General features: G+C 41.8%; 3 protein-coding genes across 5 annotated transcripts; 2 read left to right on the top strand and 1 right to left on the bottom strand.

Annotated features, from left to right (window-relative positions):
• Window positions 1–434: 434 nt before the first annotated feature.
• LOC116169574 (pancreatic lipase-related protein 2-like) lies at window positions 435–1862 on the top strand. 3 transcript variants are annotated; one of them, XR_004144997.1, is made up of 7 exons: window positions 435–501; window positions 547–679; window positions 723–865; window positions 910–1140; window positions 1232–1411; window positions 1468–1614; window positions 1658–1862. XR_004144997.1 is itself a non-coding variant. In XM_031485699.1 (7 exons), the coding sequence occupies exons 1-7, from the start codon at window positions 453–455 to the stop codon at window positions 1734–1736; spliced, it is 870 nt and encodes a 289-aa protein (XP_031341559.1). In that variant the 5' UTR covers window positions 435–452; the 3' UTR covers window positions 1737–1862. The 3 variants fall into 3 exon arrangements, 2 of the variants coding, with proteins under 2 accessions (XP_031341559.1, XP_031341558.1); XM_031485699.1 differs by having other exon boundaries at window positions 1012–1140; window positions 1458–1614; XM_031485698.1 differs by having other exon boundaries at window positions 1458–1614.
• Window positions 1863–5779: 3917 nt separating this feature from the next.
• Window positions 5780–8118, top strand: LOC116169137. Its single transcript, XM_031485164.1, has 5 exons — window positions 5780–5938; window positions 5994–6107; window positions 6155–6676; window positions 6727–7389; window positions 7433–8118. The coding sequence occupies exons 1-5, from the start codon at window positions 5872–5874 to the stop codon at window positions 8116–8118; spliced, it is 2052 nt and encodes a 683-aa protein (XP_031341024.1). The 5' UTR covers window positions 5780–5871.
• Window positions 8119–8151: 33 nt separating this feature from the next.
• Window positions 8152–9786, bottom strand: LOC116169136. Its single transcript, XM_031485163.1, has one exon. The coding sequence runs from the start codon at window positions 9784–9786 to the stop codon at window positions 8152–8154; it is 1635 nt and encodes a 544-aa protein (XP_031341023.1).

The following is a 9786-nucleotide window of genomic DNA, read 5'->3' as shown; positions in this document are numbered from 1 at the left end:
TGTTTTCACGAGTTTTTAGTCTAAGTAGCCATGGACTATGTTTTTCTTTTATCATAGTCCATGGCTACTTAGACTAAAAACTCGCGAAAACAGAATCTTTATAATTAATTTTTTCGCGTACAAGAAGAGGTAGAATTGCGCAAAGAAAAAGTAATTTCCCATGTTGAACGCATATGTTCCACTTTTCGATTTACACCCTGTACTTAGATAATGTAAAAAATAATCTAAGGAGCTCAAATCAGCAACTAGACCAATTCTAGCTTAGCAATTATGACTTTGGACTAGAGTTGGTAATTTCTAATGAAATTCGTATAGTACACACGCTATCGATTGCGTTTCATAGAAGCATTTACGCCCTCGTGTTAGAATCTCGTGTACTAACTTTTCAAATCCGACGATCAGCGTCGTCTAGCGTCCGTGAATAAAACGTCACTTTTGATAGTATTTCTGTAATGCGCTTTAAAGCGGAACTTCTACTAATTTTTATTAAAATCACTTTAGGTGAGCATTTCATCTACTGACAAATTACCTAAAGAAGTCATTTAGCCAGCGACAAGGTACATAATTTTGTACACTTAACATGGGATTATCTCAAAGACGGTGTAACGGATATGATGGATTGCATAAGGATAAAGCACCCTCCTAGAGTCGACGATGTGAAGTTTTACCTCTTCACCCCGTAAGGTCTACTCCCATGCTCCACCGGTAAATTTTCCTTACAGAAAGACCGGAGACGAGGGCCAGGAAATCAACAATTTTACAATAAGGAACATTGAAGGTTTTAACAAGACGTTTTACACGAAAATTTTGATACACGGTTACGCTCAAAATTACAAAAATGAGGTGCTACTCAAAATGAAGGACGGTAAGCCTTAGTTAATCATTTTGGGCTCTCTGACGCACCCGTAGTGTACGTTAAGACGGAAATTTTAAACGTAATCATGGTAAACTGGGAAAATTTGTCTACGCCTTTCTGCTATCCCATCGTTGCGGATTATACGAATTTTGTAGGCCAGATAACGGGGTATCTTATGGCAAAGTTAATCCCTGAAAAGACTCACGTGATTGGCTTTAGTCTAGGCGCCCACGTCGCTGGAATTGGTGCTCAAATGCAAAGCGCCAAAGTGCTTAGGATTACAGGTACCTAAGCCTTATCTCCATAGAATTTCGAGCTTGTCGGAAAAAAAATAAATACCATTGGCCCCCTTACCGATCCCTAAATTTTTATTAGGTCTAGATCCGGCTGGTCCAATGTTCATCAACACCGCCGAAAACCAACGCCTGGACAAATCCTCCGCCAAAAACGTGGACATAATTCACACTTCAAGAGCCGGTGTTAGTTCTCCTGTCGGTCACGCCGACTTCTACGTAAACGGCGGCAAAGTACAACCGAATTGCTCATCAACGGACGGTACCGCTACACTCAATTTGGTGAATTTGTCACACAATTGCTTCAGTTGCATGCAGTCATCGCAGAAGTATGGAGTTGTATCTGGAGTCAATAACGTCCAATGTTGGATTTAAGGCATTCGAATGCGATTCGGTTAGCAACTTTGAAAACAATAAATGTATAAATAATACGTTTGCACCGATGGGAGAGCCGTGGTTGTCTCGGTACGATATTTTTCAAGTTTTGTAACTAATGCATGTATCCTAGGGGAGCGTTAAGGGGCATATTTTATATAAAAACCAACCCGACGGAACCTTTCGCCAGTGATAAAGATGAAAATGATTAAGCCTGTATTTTTATAATAATAAATATTTAAAGCATCGCACCCTTCAGATAAAATTGGTCCTTCTTCGCAATGTAGTAACGTTAGTAACGAAGTACCAAGGCAAAGCGCTTTTGGAACAATTAGTTCAGGAAAATAGTATACAAACCTCGCTGGTCAGTGGTTCATAACCAACGCCTCGCGCTTATACCTCACCTCCGCGCTTCGCGCGTCGGTGAGGTACCTTAAGCCCTCGGGGTAGGTAATGAACCACCTCCCAGCTCGGTATGTAATCTACTATTACTCACAATCGGTTAGTACTATCTGAATTCCTAACCTTCATAGCGGTTGCGAAGCGACTCATTACTCACCTTAGCCGGGAAAGTAACTTTCCCGGCTAGCTGTCACTTTCCCGGCTAGCATCTGTCACTTTCCTTACCTGCAAATGCTATTCATATTATCCTTATATGAAACTTATACTAATAGTGACACCGCCAATGTAACCATTAATGTTTACAACAATAGCAAATTACGAAGAAGAACGAAACTATTTGCTATTGTTGTAAACATTAATGGTTACATTGGCGGTGTCACTATTATTGACAGTTAAAGTAACACCTTGTTGAATTATATACTTTACCTTAAATGATCGATTGTGAGTAAAAGATATTACAGCACCATCAATCCTTGCTTTTCTAAAGGGGTTGAGATTGCTGCCGGGTTCACCTCTTCTTCAACAGGACGACCTCATTCTTTCTCTCGCAGAAACCGCTGAAAACCATCACAAATTGTACTTTGACCCCAAAAAACCTTAAAATAGAGGAAACTTTCACTGCTTTAAATATAATTGTGGAATTAAATTAACCCTCCAATGAATTTCAAGCAGTGACAGTGGACTGACTAGCGGAATGTAGGCCGTTCTTGAACGACCTACTTTTAAGCGAAAGCAAGCCGGTTATTCACTGCCAGAAAACTTTTCATTCAGCAATGCCACAACTTCCTGATGAACGCTGTAGGCTAAATTTTAACTCATACCACTGCAATCAATGTATATATACTCTTTCTCTTTGATGTTATCTACTTATCTATATTCTTATGTACTTACTATTTAATGAACTTTAACTACATTTATATGATTAAGCTTGTAGAGGAGGGATAAATGGCCCTTGTGGCTTTTCCTTATCCTAAATAAAGATGATTATTATGGTCGGTGTTTCTTGTGAGAACTCAGGTCTAGCCTGGTTAACTAATCGCACGGATTAAAATCAAGTAACGATTAGTGTCTGTGTCTGGTGAAGTTATGTAGGGTTCTAAAGAAAAAAAAAAAAAAATATTCACACACTCGCATTGGAAATCTACGGATAGTATGTAATTCATACTTACCAACATAGCTATTAATGGCCACAATAGTCAACGCTATCAGGAAAGAAGAAAACAAAACAAAAATATCATTATAATAATTCCTGTAATTTTATTAAATAGAGTTTATTGTGTAAGTGTTTCTTTGGCTTTGCGTTTGGGTTGAATACGAGTGGGTTGTGATAACGTGGTGTGTTTATGTGAAGAAGGAGTTTTGTGTTTTTTAATTGTATTTATGGTGTTTCTTTGTTCCTGAGGTCGTATTTGTGAGGTTGTTTGGGTTTTTGGTGGAGATATTGCAGTATTTTGTGAGCCTGTGGTGCTGTTAAGGTTTTTGCGCTTCGGTTGTATACGAGTGGGTTGTGACAATGTGGTGTGTTTCTGTGAAGAAGGAGTTATGTGTTTTTTAAGTGTGCTAGGGCGTGTAACTTTATTGGGTGGACCTGTCTTTGTAGTGCATGTTGCGTTACTTGTATTTATGGTGTTTCTTTGTTCTTGACGTTGTATTTGTGTGGTTGCTTGGGTTTTTGGTGGGGGTATTACAGTATGTTGTGAGCATGTAGTTCTGTTAAGGTTTTCACGTTTCGGTTGAATCCGAGTTGGTTGTGATAATGTGGTGTGTTTCTGTGAAGAAGGAGTTTTGTGTTTTTTAATTGTGCTAGGACGTGTAACTTTATTGGGTGGACCTGTCTTTGTAGTGCAAGTTGTGTTACTTGTATTTGTGGTGTTTCTTTGTTCTTGAGGTTGTATTTGTGTGGTTGCTTGGGTTTTTGGTGGAGATATTGCAGTATTTTGTGAGCTAGTAGTGCTGTCAAGGTTTTTGCGTTTGGGTTGTATACGAGTGGGTTGTTTCTGAGAAGAAGGAGTATTGCGTTTTTTAACTGTGCTAGGACGTGTAACTTTATTGGGTGGACCTGTCTTTGTAGTGCATGTTGCGTTACTTGTATTTATGGTGTTTCTTTGTTCTTGAGGTTGTATTTGTGTTGTTGCTTGGGTTTTTGGTGGAGATATTACAGTATGTTGTGAGCGTGTAGTTCTGTTAAGGTTTTCGCGTTTCGGTTGAATACGAGTGGGTTGTGATAACGTGGTGTGTTTATGTGAAGAAGGAGTTTTGTGTTTTTTAACTGTGCTAGGACGTGTAACTTTATTGGGTGGACCTGTCTTTGTAGTGCAAGTTGCGTTACTTGTATTTATGGTGTTTCTTTGTTCTAGAGGTTGTGTTTGTGTTGTTGCTCGCATTATTGGTGGAGACATTACGGTATTTTGTGAGCCTCTAGTGCTGTTAAGGTTGCTGCGTTTGCGTTGAGTACGAGTGGGTTGTGATAACGAGGTGTGTTTCTGAGAGGAAAGAGTATTGTGTTTTTTAGCTGTGCTAGGCCGTGTAACTTTATTGGGTGAGGGCGTCTTTGTAGTGCATGTTGCGTTACTTGTATTTATTGCGTTTGTTTGTTCAGGAAGTTGTGTTTGTGTGGTTGGTTGAGTTAAGGGTGGAGATATTACAGTATGTTGTGTGTCATGTTGTGAGTCTAAAGTGCTGTTTAGGCTTTTGCGTTTGGGTTGAATACTAATGGGTGTGATAATGTGGTTTGCTTCAGAGGTGAATCTCTGAATGTAGTATATGTTGTATCATTTGTTGTACTTGTTTGTTCGGTAAGTTGTATTTGTGTGTTTGTTTGGGTTAGAGGTGGAGATATTACAGTATGTTGTGTACCGTGTTGTGAGGGAGTGCTGTTGTTTACATGTATACGTTGTGGATCATTTCTGTATGTAGTATCTTGTGTTATGTTTAGAAATTATTATTATTATTATTATTATTATATTATATTCCCCTGGTAATCCTGGATAGACGTCTCCTTGTTGGGTGGGGAGTTGAGAGGACGAAATTTGACGCGGCCAACATGGATAATGACATAAACAAACCTATTAAACCAGAGGGAGCGCCCTCAAACTCTGTTTCTGGTTACCGAGCGTTAATACACCAAACCACTACAGCGCACCTCTGGCGCTGAACAGAAGAGGAAAAAGAAGGCCAGGATAGTCCAAATGTGTCAAACTGCGCCGTGACCCAACACTGATCCAGAGACAGGCTCCTAGAGGTAACTCTGAGCAGACGGATAAACGGGTAGGCGGAGAGAAAAAGAGGCAAAGGTCGCATGACTTAACACCGACCCAATCGCCGACGTAGAAGAGCAGACCACAACCCTAAACAAAGGCAGGTGTCAGTAAGGCTAACAACTGGGTCCCGGGCGAACCTGACGACCTGGTGGCGGTCAAGAGGAGTTTGGAGGTGCAGAATTCCTGGTCAAAGGTAGTCAGCTGGTGTCTCTTCCAAACAGCCGTGAAGGATCAACCTCAAGGGAGGTTGATCGTTTTCAGGATTGAGGAAAAGGGTCAGGCTAACCTCATCGCCAGAGGGGTAAGCTCAGTTATGGGTTTTCCTGAGGTGGGGAGTACGTCAGTACAACCACCACAACCATACCAGTAGCTTCTGCATGGGCAACTGCAAGAAGCTACGGATGCATAACCGTCCATTCTGCCAAAGCAACCTGTGCCCAGTGCTTGTTCCAGTGTCAGCAACCACCCGGCCCGATTTTCGAACTGGGACGAGTTTGCGAATATTGAGGCACTGCTGAAATCTGATTCTCCCAACGCAATGGAGGAACGGAGAGCGATAAACCCACCTTAAGGTAAAAATTCAAATCAAGTTTGCCAAATGCGCAAATATTTGGCAATATAGTAGCTGACTTACTGTCAAAATTTAAGTTTCTTCGCGTGAAGGTTATACGCAGGTTTCAGAAGAATGAATACTGTAGCAGGAGAAAATGAAGATTCTTGGACCGATACTAGCTACAACAGCGATGACGATGGTCCACCTTAGTCTGGAGTTTGTGTCGCATAAATACCAAAGGTTTACTTTTTTAGGAAAATTCCAAGCGAACAAATCATGTGGAACGGTTTTGGCTGGCCTAGAAAGCGTAATTGAAATGTGCACACCTACAGAATCATCCTGTTCCCATAACGCAAGCGGAAACCGATGTAAGCAACAATAACAGCAAATACGTCTTTATTTTGATTCCATTTAGATATAAATAAAGTTACTATGACGTCGTATATTATACCTACGCCAAATCCATGTTCACCTAAACTTTGTTCATGCGAATCGACCAGGAATACTACACATTTTTACACGAAGTCTGTGCAAACTTCTTCACCGACATACGAAATGGCTGCCGGTTCCGTTGAAGATCCTCAGTTATCGGTAGCAATACAAAGTGACATTCAATCATCTGAAAGTTCGAGTTCGACAATAGCGTCCAGTGAAGCGACGCAAAGTTATACGACAATAACAGAAGCAACACAGACAACTGTATCATCCGCCACTAGAGACCTCAAGACTGTGACACTGGTTGACAATGAAGGAAACAGGTATAGTCTTAGCCGACACCGCGACAGAGAACCGTCACTACCAGCAACGGTGTCGACAGTCTCTACAAACACCGCAAAAGTAATTCACATATCTTTGGGAACAGGTGGGTTATGCCCCTTTTACACGGATGGAGAGTCGTGTAGAATATGCTGCGATACTAACTCGGATAATCCAAAGCGTATATGTGTGTAATTGTCAAATACTGTCTAATACGCTATGACACCGTAGGTCCAGAAAAAGACGTCCAGGCAACCCCCGAGCGTAGAGCTTCAAAGCCAGAAAAAGAGTGCAACACTAAATCATGTGCGCAAAAGTACAAGCACAGGTCCACAATCATAATTCCAAGCCAAACGAAACCGGATCATTTGTTAATGAAGTTGGAACACTCCCAAACAATTTGCAAGTGTGCCTCTCGATCATCACCGAATGTAAAGAATGGTAGCACGCAAACATCGCCGGAAACAAGCGAAGATATCCCACCGGAAAAGAGTATAGCACTAAGAGGGGTGCTCAAATCAGCCCTAGAATTGCTTGACGATGACCACAACTCTACGACCAAAAGCATCCAAGCTGTAAATACCGATCAGGTTAAGATACTCAAAGAGGAAGGAACGACCGCCTCCACGCTCCAAGAAATTGGCGAGCAAACTAATTTGGAAGACGAAAATCTGTCAGTCTTACGCGTGTTGCCTAACAATTCACCAACTCTACTTTCGCCCGTGGCGTCTCCTCACAAAGAATGGGATTTGGTTCATTCCAACTATGACCCCCTGGACAGTGGCTCAATACGCAACTCACGCGAGACCAAATCTTCATTTCCAAGAAATGGAACGAATTTCTCGACGAAAGGCGTAGAGACTCGCAGACCTTGGACAGGTGCACGCTCAACAGGTATATCTCTTGACATGTATCTTATATTTAAGGACTCTTTCAGATACAAATAATTCTCCGACTGCTAAAAATCTTTCGACAAAAGAAGATCCATTCCAATATCGAAACGTAAAGTACCTTGATTCACCAAAGACTTTAGATCACTCATTTGCGACTCAAACAGCTCGTGAAATGACAGATTTAGTTCTAAGTTCAGTGGAGGATTTAATAGAAACAGAGGCTCCAGTTAGAGATAACTCACCACGTTCCAATTCGATGGAGGAAGATATTCCAGTTAAAGATACTCTTCCAGGCACCAAAACGGTAGTTATTCTTGATAAAACCAGGTTAGATCCACGTCCTAACTACATTTTACCTGGTCAAGTCCCATCTACAGCAAAAACAAATTCAACATGCGCAGCAATACATAGAAAAGTCCACGATCTATATGCTCATGGAAATAAAATTCTTACTAAAATTATTTCGCCTCAAGACACTGTCAACTGCCCACGGAAACGCAGCGAGGTCTCCACGCGCGTTGTCTTTCAAAAGGTAGACATCGACTGCAATTGCAAATGTAAATCGGATGGCGATCGCAACAAGCCGAAGAAAATTCGATACGCAACGGCTAAGATATCAGTATTTGAAAATTATTCGACTTTCGAAATATTTAAGTTTTCCAAATCGAAACCAAAACACATGTCCTCCACCGTTGAGAATGTCTTTGTTATAAAAAATAAAACCAAATAATTTGTGGATCTTTAGTAATAAAGAACATTCTGATTATTCACCGAACATTGGATTTAGGTTTTTAGGATTGGAATCTGGTATTCTGGATATATCAGAAGCGACGGTTTGCTTTGCAGGGGGAATTGTAAAGTGCGCCGGTCCAACAGGTCCTACTATAGATGGGTTCAAAGCTGTTGATTTAGGTAAAGGACCCTTTCCTGGGAATTTGTATAGAAAAGGAGAATAATCATTGGATATTTTATCTTCTATTCTAGGTGGAAGCCTTTCTTTCTCGCTTGCGCTTAATATTTCGGTGGTTTCGCTGCTAGAACTTATCTGAACTACTGTCGGCGGCGCGCTAGTTAAATCATCTTTGCCTGTCTTTTTTTTAGTTGTAGAAGTGCTCCAGACTTTCTTATTGGAAAAGAATTTTGATCCAAACAATCCGTGGGTGTTGGCAGTATTGGTATTTTCCGCGCTTGGTAGTAATCCTTGTGAAACTTTCGGGTCGACTGTCACGCCTACATTATCCGCATTTGGGGTCTGTAAGGGACGAGGAACTAAGAACGACGGCGGAATATTCTCAAGGTTCAACCGATACATAAAAATCGGAGCGAAGAAATCTGGTTCAATAAGAAACTCTCTGGGATCCCCTTCAACAATCAGCCCCCTTATCCATTTAGCGTACGGACCTTTTAGAAAATTCACGAAAACTTGCTGCTTTTTGCATAATCCTACTCTAAAAGCAATTAGTTCACCTTCTGTAGATGTAAGAGCTCCTGACAACGCATGCTTCACCGCATGCTGCCCAGCGCAAGAGACGCTCTGTCTAATTTCAGCTTCAAGCGACGACCCGACCTGCGGATTCTTTGCCCACGCCTCGCTTACATACATATTATTCTTATGCCCGTGTTTTCCCTTCCTCCAATATTTAATAACAGCCTGACTCCAGCCAAATGTGCTGTCAGGCACCTTCACAGTGTTAATGTATTTGCCCAGAGCAAAGGGAGGCGACACTTGAAGAAGTGCCGGTCCCGAGGCGGGTTCTTCCGACAAGTAGACATACTTCGTAACATTATGCACAAATCCATCTTTATCCCAGTAATCACTTCCACCTCTCACTTTGAGCTTCAACCATTCTGTATCGTTCTTAGCACACTCTCGTCCAACCAACACCCAATCCTTCAAAACAATTACACCCGAACACGCAAGTTGCTGCACAGTAACGGTGCCGAAATGGTTCCTCGTATGTAAAGATACCAGATAAGAGGCTTCATCATCGAGATCACCACCCACGTTATCACCGAGGTCGTCACCGAGGTCATCACCGAGGTCATCGCCGAGGTCATCACCGAGGTCATCGCCGAGGTCATCACCGAGGTCATCGCCGAGGTCATCGCCGAGGTCATCACTGACGTCATCACCGAGGTCATCACCGAGGTCATCACCTCCAACCAACGAAGCGCCGCCATCTCCGGGGCGCTCTTTCTCAGTTACACTGCCCAAATCAAAGCCTAAGTAGTTACCGCATTTGCATTCAGATAATTTTTGCGGTGGAGTATCGCCATTAATAAAGTCTGATGGCAAAACTAGGCCGATGCAAAGCGCTAAAATTATTGAAACGAAAACAACGATAATGGTTAAAGAAAGCAAAATCTTCTCAGACGATGACAGAATATAATTCGTCAT

This window comes from Photinus pyralis, unplaced genomic scaffold, assembly GCF_008802855.1.
Source record: "Photinus pyralis isolate 1611_PpyrPB1 unplaced genomic scaffold, Ppyr1.3 Ppyr1.4_LG4, whole genome shotgun sequence".
NCBI classification, from domain to species: Eukaryota; Metazoa; Arthropoda; class Insecta; order Coleoptera; family Lampyridae; genus Photinus; species Photinus pyralis.
The sequence above is the reverse complement of the archived record's forward strand: the minus strand, read 5'-3'. Positions and strand labels throughout refer to the sequence as shown.